The 18,654-nt window shown below is 50.2% G+C and overlaps 2 protein-coding genes across 2 annotated transcripts; one reads left to right on the top strand and one right to left on the bottom strand.

The window, feature by feature from the left end:
* Positions 1–2,751: 2,751 nt before the first annotated feature.
* MED19 (mediator complex subunit 19) lies at positions 2,752–10,346 on the bottom strand. The gene is made up of 6 exons (XM_073684355.1): positions 10,022–10,346; positions 6,901–7,023; positions 5,891–6,024; positions 5,482–5,575; positions 5,310–5,407; positions 2,752–2,893 (listed from the first exon to the last, which is right to left on the bottom strand). Exons 1-6 carry the CDS (start codon positions 10,278–10,280, stop codon positions 2,837–2,839), a joined length of 765 nt encoding a protein of 254 aa, XP_073540456.1. The 5' UTR covers positions 10,281–10,346; the 3' UTR covers positions 2,752–2,836.
* A 219-nt stretch (positions 10,347–10,565) lies between these two features.
* TMX2 (thioredoxin related transmembrane protein 2) lies at positions 10,566–16,652 on the top strand. The gene is made up of 8 exons (XM_073684354.1): positions 10,566–10,849; positions 12,729–12,789; positions 13,404–13,517; positions 13,615–13,691; positions 14,135–14,241; positions 14,324–14,389; positions 14,534–14,663; positions 16,181–16,652. The coding sequence occupies exons 1-8, from the start codon at positions 10,661–10,663 to the stop codon at positions 16,301–16,303; spliced, it is 867 nt and encodes a 288-aa protein (XP_073540455.1). The 5' UTR covers positions 10,566–10,660; the 3' UTR covers positions 16,304–16,652.
* Positions 16,653–18,654: the final 2,002 nt, after the last annotated feature.

Below are 18,654 nucleotides of genomic sequence, written 5' to 3'. Positions count from 1 at the left end.
GGACGGCTATTATTTTGAACACTACTGTAGCAATCAGAGCCAAGTGTTTTGCAGTCACATGTAACTTGGACCACACAGCTGAGAGTATGGCAGTCGGATGTGGCTAGCACCACACAGCTGAGACTATGGCAGTCGGATGCGGCTAGCACCACACAGCTGAGACTATGGCAGTCGGATGCGGCTAGCACCACACAGCTGAGAGTATGGCAGTCGGATGCGGCTAGCACCACACAGCTGAGAATATGGCAGTCGGATGCGGCTAGCACCACACAGCTGAGAATATGGCAGTCGGATGCGGCTAGCACCACACAGCAGAGAATATGGCAGTCGGATGCGGCTAGCACCACACAGCTGAGAGTATGGCAGTCGGATTCGGCTAGCACCACACAGCTGAGTATGGCAGTCGGATTCGGCTAGCACCACACAGCTGAGAGTATGGCAGTCGGACGCGGCTAGGACCACACAGCTGAGAGTATGGCCGTCGGATTCGGCTAGGACCACACAGCTGAGAGTATGGCCGTCGGATTCGGCTAGGACCACACAGCTGAGAGTATGGCCGTCGGATTCGGCTAGGACCACACAGCTGAGAATATGGCAGTCGGATGCGGCTAGGACCACACAGCTGAGAGTATGGCAGTCGGATGCGGCTACGACCACACAGCTGAGAATATGGCAGTCGGATACAGCTAAGACCGCAAATTTGTACAGGATTATAGATTGTTGGAGGCCAAAAAACACCCACATTTTTGCAACTTGCATTTGTGTGACTATTTCCATTTTGTACAGTCAAAACACAGGCAAGTCTTATGTTAAAGGGGGTCTCTGTCAGCACAGAATGACTGTACAAACCAAGTACAGGTGCTTCATGGTGGGGCCAGTCATTTACATACATCTTTCCACCTGCTTGTTTTCCCTTACTCTCTTCCCTTCTCTGTCCCTATGAAGCCAGATCTGTCCATCAAATAAGAGGGGAGGGATGGTGTAGATAGCGGGACAACAAGCAGGTGGGAAGGTGTATATAAATGGTTGTCCCCGCCATGAAGCACCGAGCGCCTGTACTTGGTTTGAACACTCATTCTGTACTGACAGAGTTCCTTTAATTCCCATTTTCATTATATTCAGAGGCAGGATTATAAGGACAGCAGGTACCACCTCTATACACAGCTGGTATCAATGTTTGTGACTGGTGGATCCAGTGGTGTTACAGCTGACCCTGCTGCATGCGTAGATGATGGTGATGGACACCCAATAACTTCAGGCCCTGCTCATTATCTGACAGCCACAGGACCTTTTTATTCTTTGTAGAATTTCCACAATTTTTTTGGAAAACCACATTGGACTTCATCTGTCTAAGCCACACAGTGAAATACTGCCTGTGACATCCAGTAGCTGTACAGTCGCCTAGTGTGAACATTGTCATCTGCAGCCTTTCCTAGTGATGCTCGGCAAGTCAGTTCTAGCACAAACTGTGCCTGCCATGTTTGTAGAGATGTCACTCCTGCTCTCCGTGTGGCTCTGCTTAATTCAGAGAAGAGGCCAGCTCTGCTTAATCTATGGATCGCACTTCAGACGCCCCATTGCTGATTACCAGTAGGAACAGAATGCAGTAAACATGCAAGCACCGGGTCCCCTTCATCGATTACCTAGATGTAGGGGCTCTACACAGATACAGTACCAGGTTCACCCCATGTGAATGAAGGTGAAAAGGCACTTAGATAAGCGCAAGGTCTCCTTTTTAGTGTTGATTGGCAGAGCGTCCAGTGGTCAGACTGTCTAAACATTGGTGGTGTTACCATTGAGTCATATGATTATTTATAGATGACGCTGTCCATTCACGATGGATTAAACACGACCAAGTTCAACTCTTACAGCCATTTATTTGAAAATTCTTAGCAAAAGATGGTCGACTAATATATGCCGAAAAAAAGGAATCCGCCATGCTTCACCACAATCAATAGAGCAGGTCTTTCCTTACTTTTGTGATCACACTGCCTTCTGTCCGTCTATAAACCTTTGCTATACTTCTGTACTTGCACACTCCAAATAGAGTTTTTTTTGCAATTAAACATCCTCAGTGTGTAGTATTACTCAGCATGCAGAATTATTTATGGATTTTACATGGGGTCAGCAACTTGTGGTGCCCCAGCTGCTGGGAAGCTACAACTCCCAACATGCCCTGACAGCTGCATGCTTGGAGTTGTAGTTTAAGAACAGCTGACAATATGGTTTCAGTTTCCATATCTAAAAGGAAGGGTGAAAGTCTACTAATCTATTCAAAACTCCCATTTCATTTTTCATGCATAGTATTTATAGATCAGTAACAGCACAAATAACACTGATACCAGATATCACCCTCCATGACTACTGATTGCACCCATGCTCCTGTGTGGCCCTTTCTACAGCTGTCAAATGGCATCCCTTCTGGTATCAGTTATCTAGCAGTGGTGACCACCATCAATAAGGTAGAAATTATGATATACCTCATCAGATCTCCCCTAAAAGCAATGCTTATAGTTGAGACCAGGGCAGATTTATATCCCAATCTCCTAGGATTAAACAATGATGGACCCTAGTAAATTACTGCACACCGAGCTACGACTGTGGGAAAGTATACTGGAACACTGTATAGATTTTCATAGTGCAAACAACAACATTTTATCAAACCAAATTACCCCTTTTAAAACATGGCCCCCAATATTCATACAGAAAGGCTTACAGATTACAGTGTAGAAAGTAAAGTCACACAAACTGTTCAGGGGACAGAGGGAGCTTTATTAAAACGAACAAACCCTATAAAAGTAACAGAAAATTGTATGTACAAACAGTGGGGGATTTCTCAGCGTAATCCAGTTTGTGAGCTTCCGGCTCCTGGGTGCTCAGGACTATGGCGATTCTGGAAAGGAATGAAAAGTCACAGGTTACAAGGTGTGAGAAGAGATGTCATGGTATACTGCTAGGATATTCCACTACTTCTTGATCGCTAGGGGGCCCAACTAGCAGGGCTCACACGGATCCTCAACACAGGGACGTTTGTGCTGCATCTTTAATTATTTTTTTTTAGTGTTCTTGTATTTTTCACCAATTCATTTGAATGGGCGAAAAGTGCAGCAAAAACACTGAAAAGATTGACATGCTGGAACTCGGCAAGAATGCAGCAGGTCTGAAAATATGAGCGAAAAAAAAAAATAACATTGTAAACATGAGATTTCAGAAAGCTCATCAATTATGCTGGTACTGTAAAATGCAATGTATGTTATGCATCAAATATACGGCGTCAAACAGAAAAACGGCACATAAAAACATACCCCAAGTACTGTGCCCTCACAGATTTTCTCTGCACAGTGCTCCTGTCCACCCGCTGAGCAGAGAACTAAACACAGCCCCATTCACAGGGACCCAGCTGTGCAGAGCCAACTCAGCAGATGGCCGAGGGCATGACCGAGGGGGAGAACTGCTGGAGGGACAGCTGCCCCTTCATTCTAAGGGGTTAAAAGTACTAAGAAGCCATTATCTGCTAATGTACGGATTCCACCCCAAATATATATACCCTTTTCCCCTTTGTGTCTCCCTCCACACCTCCGCTGATCTGTGCTATTGTATATGGGCTGCTGGGCAATGCCATGCACAATAGAACAGTGAACCATTTATCCGCCTACAACTCCCAAAGCCCCTCACAGAGTATACATGGTTTGGACACAAATATTGGGACACTCCTCTTAATCAGTGAGCTCAGATTTTCCCATTATCACAGGTATATATAATCCAGCCCCTCAGCTTGCAGTTGCCTTTACTAACATTTGTGAACGGCTCGTTCTACAGAGCTTAATGGTACCAGCGTGGTCCTGAAATAGGACGTCACCAGTGTAACATGTCACTTCATGAAATTTCTTCCCTCCGAAGTCTTCTACATTCAAATGAGTGGTATTATTGAAAAGTGGAAGCGTTTAGGAGCCACAAAGTGACAGACGACGTAAAGTTTCAGAGTAGGGTCTAAGTGTGCTGAGGGGTATGGTACATAAGTCGCCAAAGCTACTCTGAGTCAATAACCGCAGAGCGCAAACCTCCTCTGGCATTATCAGCACGAAAACTGTGCACCGGGACCTGTATGGCATGGGATTCCATGGCCAGGCAACTGCAAGAAAGCCTTACGTCACCAAGCACAATGCCCAATGTCAGATGGAGTAGTGTAAAACCACCACTCTAAAGCAGAAGAAACATGTTCTGTGGATTGAAGAATCACACTTCTCTATCTGGCATCTGATGGATTTGTCTGGGTTTGATGAATGCCAGGAGATAGTTACCTGCCCGACTGCATTCTGCCACTCTAATTTTGGTGCAGGAAGGATAATGCTATGGGATGGTTTTACAGGGGTCAGCCTAGGCCCTTTATTTCCACTGAAGGCGAATCTCAATACTTCCCCATTCCAAGACATTTTGGACAACTTTAGGTTCCAAGTTTTTGGGAATGGTTTGGGGAAGGCGCTTTTCTGTTCCAGCACGACAGTGCCCCGGTACACAAAGCAAGGTCTTTAAAAAGGTATGGTTGGGGGAGTTTGGTGGGCAAGAACTTGACTGACCGCACAAAATCCAGACCTCATTCCCGTCACATACCATTATGGGTGAACAAGAAATGTTAGATGAGGGGGCCGGGCTCAGAATCCTCAGTGTATGACCTCACAAATGCTCTTCTGGATGAACGGGAAAAAAATTAACACACACTCCAAAATCTTGTAGAAAGTCTTCCCAGATGAGTGGAGACTGTCATAGCTGCAGGGTGGGGGCCAGCTCCATATTAATGTCTATGGATGTAGAATGGGAGGTCATAAGAGCTCCTGTGGGAGGGGTCCCAATACTTGAAGTAAGACACAAGTCAACAATAATCAGACAGACACCCCCCCCCCACAGTAAGCTGTAAATATAATCCTCTATGTTAGCTCCCAAAATTCATGCTACTTGCAACCACCACCAGGGGGCGCATACTGTCTTATGTATTGCAAGGAGCGATATCTGCGCAATAATGAATTACGGATAGCCATTCACTAGCATTACATTTAGGCTTCCACAAGCAGTAAGCAATGCATGAACCCGCTGATGACAAGTGTCCAACTGACTGACAGCCTGTAGTTGAGTGACTGACAATCAGCGGTGCACTTGCCATCGCCAGGCTCACACATAGTGCTGCGTAATTCCAATTAAAATCCAATATAAAATGCAGCTGGTAAGCTGAAGGACAAATAAGAAAGGAATCACAGGGTGCAGCGTTCTGCTCTGGCTTTGATCCATCCATTCCCTCTGCCCAACCATCTTACCTTCTTTTTCTTCTTGTCTTTCTTCTTTCTCCTCCTTTCTGGGTCATCTTCTCTTTGTTTCTTTTTCTTTTTCCTGTGATCAGAATCTGACGGGGTTTCTGTAGCAGAAGCCAGAACAGTAAGCTGGAGATCATTGCTTCGCCCGTGACATACCCCCATACATGATACAGACCTGGAGGAGCCGGCTCCTGTGTTCTGCTTTGCTTGTGTTTCTTGTTCTTTTTCTTTGGGGGCTGTATGTGCATTAGACGACAGTGTTCTGGAAGCTGAAGGAAGATGGAAGAACAAGTACATGAAGCAGAGCACAGAGCAATGTGACTGTACAAGCCCAGCACTACATGGATGTGGCTAATGCACAGTCCAAATATACAGCTCTGAAAAGCTGCCCACACTGAAGACATGTAACCGACCTTAGTGGCCCATCACCTCCTACAGAGGACAATAAGATCAAGTCTCATATCGTCAGTGTGAGGACAGGTTTGGGTCCCATGATCAGGGGGAAACCATGCAATTATAGGGGTATAGTACAAGAAAACCAGTCACTACCAGCAATGGTATCTCACAAAGACATTTCCTCTCACCGGGCCTGCATGTAGTCTGAATCCCGTTAGTAGAGCGCCAGTCAGAGGAGTGAAAGAATTCCCACAGATCGGTGGCTTTTCAATTAAAGATCGTAGACTGCTATTATCCTGAGAGCCGGGGGTATCGATCATACCTACAAAGAGGACAAGGAGAAAGGGAAATGACTGCTGACATTAGGTCAGAACTTACTAGCCTGCACCAGCAATGCAGCGTGTTGTGTGACATGGGCCCCTCTGTCCAATGATAGATCACATATCCTCTGACAGCTTTGTTTCCTCCGGTATAGGAAGAGGAGAGAGAGATGCAGGAGTAAGAAGGGTTAAATTCCAGTGGCAACTATGGATTACACTTTCTATTCAGCCTGTCTTCAATCTCCAGGAGAGTTCATTGATCAGTGGGGGGAAGGGGGTCACAGCACCCAGACCCACAGTGATGAAAACTCAGGCACTATGACAGTCTATAATTCATGCTGAATGTGAGGTCTGTGCCCAGGAGGCTGCCATCTTCACCAGCTCTCCTGTACCAGCCCAGCTATATTCCTGGAGGGACCGAGCCTTCACAAGGGGGTGGCTAGGCCTCAGGGGCTTAGCCACCCCCTAGTGATGGCAGGCACTGAAGCTTTCATACTTTCCTTCTAAAGCCACGACCCCACTATCAGTATTTGGTCAGTATTCGGTCAGTATTTTTTCTCAGGAGTGGGAGTCAAAACCAGGTGAGGAAAAATTAGAGAAAAGGTATAATAGAAACAAGTCACCAATTCTGCATTTATCACCCACTCCTCGTTTTGGCTCCCACTCCTGAGAAAAAAATACTGACCAAATACTGATAGTGGGGTCGTGGCCTAAGACAGCTGATCGCGTGGGCGGCAATCAACGTAATCCGTGGGCAGCCAGGTGGAAATGGACGGCCACATGGAAACCCGCAGTATCATGACTCATCTCTGCCCAGAGCAGGCCTCGTCCCTCCGCGAAGACCATATGTCTAGACAGTGGACATTTTCACTTCTTACCTGGGAGGTCCGGAAGAAAGTTGCTGAGTTTTTCTTTGACTTTCTTGCCACAGAACTTCCCAAATGAATGTTCCAGATTATAATGTAGAATAAGATTAACGCTGCCTGTGAGGTCAGAGAGCCCTGAAAGAGGCAAATCAAAGAATAGTAAGATCTAAAGAAAACCAGGATCTATAGCCTGGAAGAAACCAATTAAGAATGTGCTCCTACACCCATCTTGGAGGTACAAGCTTCAAAGACCAACACAAAGAGGAGAACCCCACCCACACACACACACACCGACCTGGAGGGCAGCGATCTGCTAGGGTTAAACCCCCCCCCCCAAACACCGGCCCCGAGGACATCAATCCCCTAGGGATAACCCCCCCACACACACCGCCCCTGGAGGGCAGTGATCCCCTGGGGATAAACCCTCCACACCAGCCCCAAGGACAGCGATCCCCTAGGGATAAACCGCCCCCCACGCCAGCCCTGGAGGGCAGTGATCCCCTGGGGATAAACCCTCCACACCAGCCCCGAGGACAGCAATCCCCTAGGGATAAACCCCCCCACACTGGCCCTGGAGGACAGCGATCCCCTGGGGGTAAACCACCCACACCGGCCCCGGAGGACAGCGATCCCCTAGGGATAAACCACCCACACCGGCCCCGGAGGACAGCGATCCCCTAGGGATAAACCACCCACACCGGCCCCGGAGGACAGCGATCCCCTAGGGATAAACCGCCCCCCACGCCGGCCCTGGAGGGCAGTGATCCCCTGGGGATAAACCCTCCACACCAGCCCCGAGGACAGCAATCCGCTAGGGCAGGGTTCCCCAACTCCAGTCCTCAAGGCCCACCAACAGGTCATGTTTTCAGGATTTCCTTAGTATTGCACAGGTGATGTAACTATTGCCTGTGCTGATGATGGAATTATCACCTGTGCATTACTAAGGAAATCCTGAAAACATGACCTGTTGGTGGGCCTTGAGGACTGGAGTTGGGGAACCCTGCGCTAGGGATAAACCCCCCCCCCCACACACACACACACACCGGCCCCGGAGGACAGCAATCCCCTGGGGGTAAACCACCCACACCGGCCCCGGAGGACAGCGATCCCCTAGGGATAAACCACCCACACCGGCCCCGGAGGACAGCGATCCCCTAGGGATAAACCGCCCCCCACGCCGGCCCTGGAGGGCAGTGATCCCCTGGGGATAAACCCTCCACACCAGCCCCGAGGACAGCAATCCGCTAGGGATAAACCCCCCCCCCCCACACACACACACACCGGCCCCGGAGGGCAGCGATCCCCTGGGGGTAAACCACCCACACCGGCCCCGGAGGGCAGCGATCCCCTGGGGGTAAACCACCCACACCGGCCCCGGAGGGCAGCGATCCCCTGGGGGTAAACCACCCACACCGGCCCCGGAGGGCAGCGATCCCCTGGGGGTAAACCACCCACACCGGCCCCGGAGGGCAGCGATCCCCTGGGGGTAAACCACCCACACCGGGTCCGGAGGGCAGCGATCCCCTGGGGGTAAACCACCCACACCGGGTCCGGAGGGCAGCGATCCCCTGGGGGTAAACCACCCACACCGGGTCCGGAGGGCAGCGATCCCCTGGGGATAAAGCCCTCACACCGGGTCCGGAGGGCAGCGATCCCCTGGGGATAAAGCCCTCACACCGGGTCCGGAGGGCAGCGATCCCCTAGGGATAAAGCCCTCACACCGGGTCCGGAGGGCAGCGATCCCCTAGGGATAAAGCCCTCACACCGGGTCCGGAGGGCAGCGATCCCCTAGGGATAAACCACCCACACCGGGTCCGGAGGGCAGCGATCCCCTAGGGATAAACCACCCACACCGGGTCCGGAGGGCAGCGATCCCCTGGGGATAAACCACCCACACCGGGTCCGGAGGGCAGCGATCCCCTGGGGATAAAGCCCTCACACCGGGTCCGGAGGGCAGCGATCCCCTAGGGATAAAGCCCTCACACCGGGTCCGGAGGGCAGCGATCCCCTAGGGATAAAGCCCTCACACCGGGTCCGGAGGGCAGCGATCCCCTAGGGATAAAGCCCTCACACCGGGTCCGGAGGGCAGCGATCCCCTAGGGATAAAGCCCTCACACCGGGTCCGGAGGGCAGCGATCCCCTAGGGATAAAGCCCTCACACCGGGTCCGGAGGGCAGCGATCCCCTAGGGATAAAGCCCTCACACCGGGTCCGGAGGGCAGCGATCCCCTAGGGATAAAGCCCTCACACCGGGTCCGGAGGGCAGCGATCCCCTAGGGATAAAGCCCTCACACCGGGTCCGGAGGGCAGCGATCCCCTAGGGATAAAGCCCTCACACCGGGTCCGGAGGGCAGCGATCCCCTAGGGATAAAGCCCTCACACCGGGTCCGGAGGGCAGCGATCCCCTAGGGATAAAGCCCTCACACCGGGTCCGGAGGGCAGCGATCCCCTAGGGATAAAGCCCTCACACCGGGTCCGGAGGGCAGCGATCCCCTAGGGATAAAGCCCTCACACCGGGTCCGGAGGGCAGCGATCCCCTAGGGATAAAGCCCTCACACCGGGTCCGGAGGGCAGCGATCCCCTAGGGATAAAGCCCTCACACCGGGTCCGGAGGGCAGCGATCCCCTAGGGATAAAGCCCTCACACCGGGTCCGGAGGGCAGCGATCCCCTAGGGATAAAGCCCTCACACCGGGTCCGGAGGGCAGCGATCCCCTAGGGATAAAGCCCTCACACCGGGTCCGGAGGGCAGCGATCCCCTAGGGATAAAGCCCTCACACCGGGTCCGGAGGGCAGCGATCCCCTAGGGATAAAGCCCTCACACCGGGTCCGGAGGGCAGCGATCCCCTAGGGATAAAGCCCTCACACCGGGTCCGGAGGGCAGCGATCCCCTAGGGATAAAGCCCTCACACCGGGTCCGGAGGGCAGCGATCCCCTAGGGATAAAGCCCTCACACCGGGTCCGGAGGGCAGCGATCCCCTAGGGATAAAGCCCTCACACCGGGTCCGGAGGGCAGCGATCCCCTAGGGATAAACCCCCCACACCGGGTCTGTGCCATGCTCCGGTTCAGGACCGGTTTCGGATACCCTCAGTGTAATGGCTCGGGCTAGGACACCTGTGAGAGGGCACTACTCACCTGGCTGTTCTCGGAGCAGGTAGAAGGGGCCAGACGAGCGCCGGCCTCCATCCTCCCCAGCAGGACCTGCAGACAGAGCCGGCGGAGGCGGCAGGGGAGGGCCAGGAACTAACGAGTTGGGCGCTCCAGAAACGGGATGAGTTTTACCTGCCCCAAACCCAACGCCGACCCCAGAGACAACCGCCGGGACCCCTGGCCCAGAGGGGAGTGCTGGTGGCGGATCTGAAGGGACGAACAGACCAGAGAAGCCCTCCAACATCTTGCACTGATATCCAGCCAATCAAACGCAGCCTCTTTCTGACGACCGACCAATCGGAACATTATACTAAGTCCCGCCTCCTGCTCTCGCAAGTTCAGAGAATCCGCTTGCCACATCCGGTGGGCGGCGCCTTCTCTTCCTCCAGTCAATCAGTACGCGCGCCTGCAGGTCTCCACGCACAGGCCCATTCTCGGTCCTCATTCGTCACTGTCGCCGCCCCTGATAGGTCGGAGGTGTGTGATGTAACGTTTATCCTGGGCACTCCTGCGTCTGATTGGCTAGTGTAGTATATCGCACTGTGATTGGTCCATGCGTTCTGGGCTAGTTCCTGCTGCTCTGGGTTTCTGTGCATTTCCAGTTGAATCTCTCAGGCAGACAGTATGGCGGTGATCGCTCCGCTGCTCGCTCTGGTGTATGCGGCGCCCGGACTATGGCGCTGGGTGTCACAGCCCTATTACCTGCTGTCTGCGCTGCTCTCAGCGTCCTTCCTCCTGATCCGTAAGGTCCCCCCTCTGTGCACTGCGCTGCCGAGCCAGCGGGAGGATGGCAACCCCTGTGACTTTGACTGGGTGAGTATACTGCAGGTGCTCAAGGGCACAGGGTGGGCACGTGTACAACTCTGCTACATGATAGTGTGCCAGGCTGGGGATGATCCCACACCTGTGCCCCTCTCCTCACAAGGGTATAGCCTGGCACACATGCCCGCACCTGGGAGGCATTTACCTCCAATAATGTGAGCGGTCTCATTTCCATTCCTAGGATTGTAGTGACCGCTCCTATTCCCTGGCATGCCAGTGTGTGATCTGGGGGTCTCACCCAGGCTGCACCTGATCGGCTGTACCCCTTCCACTGCAGCTCAGTATTGTCTTTACAAATGGGACTGTGCCTGGCACCGCTGCCCCCCCTACCACCTGTACAAGCTGTAGTGCGTGGCACCGCTGCCCCCCTACCACCTGTACAAGCTGTAGTGCCTGGCACCGCTGCCCCCCCCCTACCACCTGTGCAGGCTGTAGTGCCTGGCACCGCTGCCCCCCCTACCACCTGTACAAGCTGTAGTGCCTGGCACTGCTTTTCCCCCCACCAGCACCTGTACAGGCTGTAGTGCCTGGCACTGCTGCCCCCCCCCCTGGCACTGCTGCCCTGCTGCCACCTGTGCCAGCTGTAGTGCCTGGCACCACTGACCTGCCTCCACCTGTGCAAGCTGTAGTGCCTGGCACCGCTGCCCCCTACCGCCACCTGTGCAAGCTGTAGTGCCTGGCACCGCTGCCCCCTACCGCCACCTGTGCAAGCTGTAGTGCCTGGCACCGCTGCCCCCTACCGCCACCTGTGCAAGCTGTAGTGCCTGGCACCGCTGCCCCCCTACCGCCACTTGTGCAAGCTGTAGTACCTGCCCCCACCACCACCTGCACAGGCTGTAGTGCCTGGCACTGCTGCCCCCCCACCCCCCACCTGTACAAGCTGTAGTGCCTGACACTGCTGCCCCCCCCTACCGCATGTACAAGCTGTAGTGCCTGGCACTGCTGCCCCCCCTACCGCATGTACAAGCTGTAGTGCCTGGCACCGCTGCCCCGCCGCCACCTGTACAAGCTGTAGTGCCTTGCACTGCTGCCTCCACCCCCCGCCACCTGTACAAGCTGTAGTGCCTGGCACCGCTGCCCCCCCCCACACACACACACGCACACAAACCGCCACCGGTACAAGCTGTAGTGTCTGGCATCCCACCACCACCTGTACAAGCTGTAGTGCCTTGCACCGCTGCCCCCCCCGCCACCTGTACAAGCTGTAGTGTCTTGCACCGCTGCTGCCCCCCCCCCGCCTCCTGTACAAGCTGTAGTGCCTGGCACCGCTGCCCCCCCGCCACCTGTACAAGCTGTAGTGCCTGGCACAGCTGCATTGGGTACTGCCCTGGTTGTTTGTTCCTCTGATCATACAATGATGGTTTACGCTGATGATCTGGACATAACTGGTCTGTGACGGATATTACTGCTCAGTAAATGTGACTGTACCTGGCACCACTGATCCGCCATCTTTTGTATTGGCTAAGCCGAAGTACTGGGCACACCCTGTGATCATATATGGATGGCTGCACCAATCTCCTGTCTGTGACCTGTGCCGGGTATCAGGGCTGTGGAGGAAGCCAGTATTAGTAAATATTTCTCAGTAGTGGTGTTAAACCCCATTCCCTCTTTGGTACCAAAGAGAAAGATTCTTATATTTAAAGTCCACTCCCTTTAAAACTATTAAAACCTGCGGATTGTGTGTAACTCCGAATCATTCTCTGCTTTCTGTAATGGAAAGTAGCTCAAACTAGCAGAGCTGCGGTATAAAGCATGGGGGAGGGACTAACTGAAGTAGTGAGAAGACTGGAGACTAAATGACACTGCTGCAGAGGCAAACACCATAAACAGTAGGTAGCTGACTTCTTTCCTTTTTTTTTTTGTTCCTCAGAGAGAAGTGGAGATCTTGATGTTTCTCAGCGCCATCGTCATGATGAAGAACAGGCGGAGTAGTAAGTCTTGAGTGCTGTCCACATAACGTTAGAATCCTGATAGGCGCTTATGTCACCATTTTGCTATAAATTGCAGCTGTTCCTTGTCGCCATAGAGCTCTAAGCTAAATGGGAAACCATAACTCCGGGTGCACCAGCGCGCGGGAGAGACAAGCCCTATCCACTTTACAGAAAGTGCCCCTTCTTGTTCTTGCTCCTTTGCCACCATGTCAGTGTATGAAGAATGCAAATAGCAGGACAGGGGCTCCAGTGCCATCTATTGGGGGTAGCAATCCTAAAAGTCAATAAAGGGCCTTGCTACATGACTTGGGATACTGGGTCGATACTGACTTATAGGATTGCTATATCTAATAGGTAGGACTACATTTCCAGGCCTTTTCCTCTCTGAAGAAGCTATTTGCATAATTAAATTCCCAGTTAGCATTGCATGGCCTATAAGTGTCCTTACACTGACTTGGCAGTTGCCACAAGGAGGAACTTTATTCCATAGACACCCGGTGTATAAGTAGTGATATGTCAGACATATGAGGCCCTGACGGCTGCTTTACTCAGCCATGGCTAATCTGGGTTGGCGCGGGGCAGTACTGGTTGTGATGCCGCATTGTTTCTTTCAGTTACCATTGAACAACACATCGGGAATATCTTCATGTTCAGCAAGGTGGCCAATACAATTCTGTTCTTCCGCTTGGATATTCGCATGGGCCTATTGTATGTCACCCTGTGCCTAGGTGAGTCCTAAAGACCTAAATAAATCTTTAAAGAACGCTGCTATTATTCTTAAGTGTGAACTGCTGTCACTGATTTCTCCACTGTTTTCCTCCCCAGTCTTCCTGATGACTTGTAAGCCTCCTCTCTATCTGGGCCCTGAGCATATCAAATATTTCAGTGACAAAACAATCGAGGTAAATGCCCGGAGGGATCACTTAACAGGGGTTATTTGTGGAATATAAATGGCACAGAAATATGAAGTTGTCCGCCCCCTCGGCAGGTCTGACTCTGGGCTTTGTTGCTCTGTGCTTTCTGATCCCGTCCTTCACCTATAAGGGCTATATATTACACTGCATTGTGTTGCCATGAAGTCCCAATCCTATGCATCTCCTATGAAAAATGTACATGGGCAGTTGCTATTGGCAGCACTGGCATGTTTTGTGGCGGTCTAACGGCTGCGAAACATGTGGGCGCGTGGACTTGAACATGCCACTCTATCACCCGCAACACTCGGTGCATACCCAGAGCACCCTAGGCAAACTCGTATAACAAGCACTGGCACTCATCACTAGTTTTTATCACTTCTGTGATTGAGTGCAGCATTCCTTTACCGTCATTGTCTACATTTTCTTTGCAGGAGGAGATGCAGTCTGATCGACGCGTTTCATGGATTGTGGAATATTTTGCAAACTGGTCATCTGAATGTCAGTCATTTGCCCCCATATATGCAGAGCTGTCACTAAAGTATGTTCTTTTTCCGCTCTGTCGCATTGTAACACACAGATGTGCTTTCTCCTAACCTGATGTTTCTCATTCCTGCCTACAGATATAACTGTGCCGGACTGAAGTTTGGTAAAGTGGATATAGGTCGATATCCAGACGTCAGCACTCGGTAAGAACTTCTGGGTAATTGAGGCTTCACAATCATTCTGCCCTGCAGGATCTCCTGCCAGCGTCCTTCATAAGTGGAGCGGTAAAGCCTTGTGTTAGTCCTGGAGTGCCCTGTTCCACCATTCACATGATTTATGGATTACAGGTACAACGTCAGCACCTCTCCGCTGTCCAAGCAACTTCCCACGCTTATCTTGTTTCAAGGTGGCAAGGAGATCTTGCGGCGACCACAGGTGGATAAAAAAGGACGTGCTGTGTCTTGGACCTTCTCTCAGGTAACCCTATTTGTAGGAGCACTAATGTGAATAGAGCCATGTGTTCGCTCTGATTAGTGTAATCCTGCCTATCTTGTCTCAGCTGTACAATGCAGAACATCCAGTTCTTATGTCCTGGGGCTCGCGCCCACCCATTGTGTATGGTAACCTCCCCAGGGAATACTTGCACATCAGATGTAAAAATGCTGTTCTCTACAGATAAGTGATTATGTAGGGTGCTGTAGTTAACACTAGTAATTTAGTTTAATTTGGGTAATAACGTACATTGGCTAAATCCAGGCCTCCTTCAGGTAATTGGGATACCTGACAGGGTCTTGTTCTTGGCCAAAACGCCTTGTACATTGTAAACCAGTGCTCGTTACAGTGACAGCTCCTATTGCTGGAGAAGGTCGTCAGTTGCACCTAATAATTCTTTTTTTGGTTAATTCCTTATCATTTCGCTGTTACTAGTAATCTGCATATACTTGTACATTTGATGTCCCTTTGGCAATTTCCAAAAAGCTGAATCTGCTTTCAGGGGCGAAATGCTCAGTATGATGAGCGTGGTCTATGGTGATAAGACACAGGAATCTAACTATTTCACTCCCGAGTCACAGTGTAAGTGGCACAGGAATTCTAACATTAATGACTGTATACTGGACATATTGATTCTGGCCTGGCTGTTTCAGACCTGAACTAAAAGCATCATATATGCCTATAAGGCTGTATTCATACTTCATGATTTTGCATCAGTATTTGTAAGCCAAAGGCCGGGTTCAGGTGGCCATATTGCAAATTGTGGATGTGACTGGCGTGTTGTGCGGCTTCGTGTGTCTCTCTATATTGATGACGAGTGCTGGAGATGACTTTTATTGCATGCATTATACTGGTCTATAAAATGGACCATAGTCGTGCATGCTGCAAATTTTTTTTTCTATACAGACAATGTCTGCGAGTGGGTAGGAGATATCGGCTATGTGCACTGACACACTGGGTATAATGGGTCTATGGCACACATGGACCAATTATGTACTTGGCTGAACAAGCCCAAAGTCAGGAGCAGAACCAGTAATGGAAAGATTTACATCTGTTCTGTGTTTCAGAACCACTTATGTGAATGGTTCCTGAGGCTGTTGGTTCAGGGCAAGAGACTTGGGGTTGGCCCACTAATTGTTAATATCACAGACAGGAAAAATATGACAGCTAAATGGTTGTGTCCTAAATGTCTATTAATTCTTGTAGCTGGGTACCTACCACATGGCAGCCATACTGTTTTTGTCAAATTTTTTGGGGGGGAAAATGGCCGTGTAGAAGTTTAACCATAACATCAGGGGAAAACTGAAATGGAATCCCACTCTATTACCGAGAGCAGAGTCCCTGCAAAGTGCAGCTCTTTGTCTGGAGGACTCGGTGCAACCATGTTATAAATGAGCGTCCTGCAGCGGATGACGACAGCTGGTCAGCGGCCGGTCCTCTGGTGAAGAGGTCTCGTGTGGGAAAATAATCCTTTTTTTTTTTTTTTTCTCCTTGTATATCAGGAAAATGTTATCAGAGAGTTCAACCTGAACGAGCTGTACCAGCAAGCGAAGAAGACCTATAAGAACCAAGATGAGGCAGAAACTGAGGAGAATCCCCCCACAGAGAGCAAGAAGGACCAGTAACCTGGAGACTGCAGCTCATGCCCCCCATCCTCTTCTGTAAATAGAATAGAACTACCACTCCATTAATGATTGAGTTCTTCATTCAACCTCATCACGGCATTTTTAATGAATGTATAGTAAGAGGCAGCCCAGGAGACTGATGTCTCCATGTGTGTCGGTCCTTCTTCCCTCCACTGTTACACTAATTCTGCTCGTTCTTACCAACATTCTCAAGACTGAACTGTGTCTCTGCCGTCCATCATGTGTACATTGTGATGTCTTCTCACGACCAGAAGAGTCTTGTAATCCAAATGATGGACATTTCCGATTAGTCCGTGAGAGCCTATAATAAAGGGTTCCTCTAACCATTTCTAAAGTCTCCCTGCATGTTCTCCTGAACGTCATTAATGGCTTGTCTCCGATTAGAAAATAGGGTCTGCTTTCTCCAGAAGTAATGCCACTCTGATTGTTACCTGTAATAACATAATGGTAGAAAAGCAGACCCCTTATTTATGGCTATTTTACTAGTCTCCATTTTCCTGCCTGTGACTTGCTTAAAGGGTGGAAGTGCGGATGTCAGCAGTGTTTTCTGTGTACAGGATTGTCCTTGAATAACGGCTGTTCTGCAGTATCCGGCAGCGGACACTACATTGGATGGAGTTATGGCGTGCAGCTCTGTTTAAGGTGTTCATATCCAGATGGTCCTTATAAAAGCTAATGGGTGGGGCGCCAGACCCCTATAGATCTAACACTGGCGACATAGCCTTAGGATAGGTCATCAATACCTTCTAACCAGCCACTTTTTTTTTTTACACTCAAAGACAGATACATTGAGCAGGTCCTTGTGTGTGAATTAGGTTCACAAACGGAGCCTACGCCTCAGGGCAAATGCTGGCCGTGTTAGTCAGCATCTGCCTCTAGCAGTGATCAAACAATTGTAGATTTCAGTCCCCTATAGGAGATTAAAGGGGAAAAAAATAAACAATCACTCCCTTATTCCCAGTGAAAAATAAAGTTTAAGAAAATATATTTAGTATCACTACATCTGTAGAAGTCCAAGTTATCAAAATAGAAAAATGTTTAACCCATACAATAGTCTTAAATATTAAAAAAAAGCAAAAAAATTTTTAGATTTTTTTGGATCCCCAAACCTCCCACAAAAATGCATTAAAAAAAAACTATTAAATCGTAGTATTTACCTCTAAATGATACCATTAAAAAAAAAAAAGCTCCTGGTCTCAAAAAATGAAACCCTCTTTTTCAAAACTTTCGATTTTTTTTTTTTCTTTTAAGCCACAAAAATAGTAGAAGAAAGACTTTAAATGCTTGGAATCGCAGTAATGAAACTGACCTGTAGAATTGTGTTCCTAGGTCAATTGTACCTCAAATTGACACTTTAAAAACAAACTCCACCCCCGCAAAAAAAAAAAATAAAATAAATGGCGGAACTGCATAATTTTCTTTCACCATTTCACCTCAGTTGGAATTTTTTTTCCCCCCATTTTCCGATCATCATAAGGTAGACTACAATCGACTGACAAAAAATAAGCCCTCAAATGTATGTCGGTAGAAAAATAAAGTTTGGGCTTTTTTGAAGAAGGGAAGAAAAAAATGACTGCAAACATAAATTGTTAAGGGGTTAATGCTTATCTCCATCACATGAGGGCAGAGGTGACGAGGCTTCTACTGTTGGGAACATATTTTAATAGAAATAAAACCTGAATTCTAAACCAAAAATGATATCATGCTCTCGGGTTCTTGTAGATTTCTAGCACTTTACACTCAGGTGCGCCTTCATGCAGAACTGCATTAAAATGTGACATGTTAAAAGTTAAAATATATTAACCACTTCGCACCAGAGCCTGTTTTTGCCTTCGTGACCGGGCCAATTTTTACAATTCTGACCACTGTCACTTTATGAGGTAATTACTCTGGAACGCTTCAACGGATCCCCCTGATTCTGAGATTGTTTTTTCCCCTTCTCCCATGACAGCACCACCTGAGAGAGGGTATCCGCCCACCAAGGACAGGAACCTACTGAATAAAAAGGCGGTACCTCTCCTCCGCATCAGTTTTTGGTTCCTGTCCCTGATGGGAGCCTCACCAGGTGGTACCTCACGTACCTGGATTATGGACGGTGCGGCCTGGAGGCCGTGGAAGCAGCAGATGGTCCCTGTTCCCAGCCCGTCTGGCTGCTGCCCGGGTCTGCGTGTGGGGAGGAGGTGCTGTTTTCCTTCGGATGCCTCCCCGTGTGCGCCGGGGCCTGCGCCTCGCAAAGATGAACTGAGCACGCCGGCCGGCAGGTCTTCCGGGCTGCGCACGTGGGGGTCGCGTCGCACCCTCTGACGGAGCGCGCCGGAAGTCCGGGCTGC

Source organism: Phyllobates terribilis, unplaced genomic scaffold, assembly GCF_046119375.1.
Source record: "Phyllobates terribilis strain yellow unplaced genomic scaffold, ASM4611937v1 Scaffold_5__5_contigs__length_657084704, whole genome shotgun sequence".
Classification (NCBI taxonomy): domain Eukaryota; kingdom Metazoa; phylum Chordata; class Amphibia; order Anura; family Dendrobatidae; genus Phyllobates; species Phyllobates terribilis.
This window is presented reverse-complemented; position numbering and strand designations above follow the sequence as displayed.

Excerpts from the sequence above, each read along its gene's own strand:
- MED19 (XM_073684355.1), bottom strand. The coding sequence starts at position 10,280 with ATGTTGGAGGGCTTCTCTGGTCTGTTCGTCCCTTCAGATCCGCCACCA. Across the intron at positions 7,024-10,021 it reads CCTGCTCCGAGAACAGCCAG|GGCTCTCTGACCTCACAGGC; the intron begins GTGAGTAGTGCC and ends TGCCTCTTTCAG. Across the intron at positions 5,408-5,481 it reads ACAGGAGCCGGCTCCTCCAG|AAACCCCGTCAGATTCTGAT; the intron begins GTCTGTATCATG and ends CTTCTGCTACAG.
- TMX2 (XM_073684354.1), top strand. The coding sequence starts at position 10,661 with ATGGCGGTGATCGCTCCGCTGCTCGCTCTGGTGTATGCGGCGCCCGGA. Across the intron at positions 13,692-14,134 it reads TCAGTGACAAAACAATCGAG|GAGGAGATGCAGTCTGATCG; the intron begins GTAAATGCCCGG and ends TTTTCTTTGCAG. Across the intron at positions 14,390-14,533 it reads TATCCAGACGTCAGCACTCG|GTACAACGTCAGCACCTCTC; the intron begins GTAAGAACTTCT and ends TATGGATTACAG.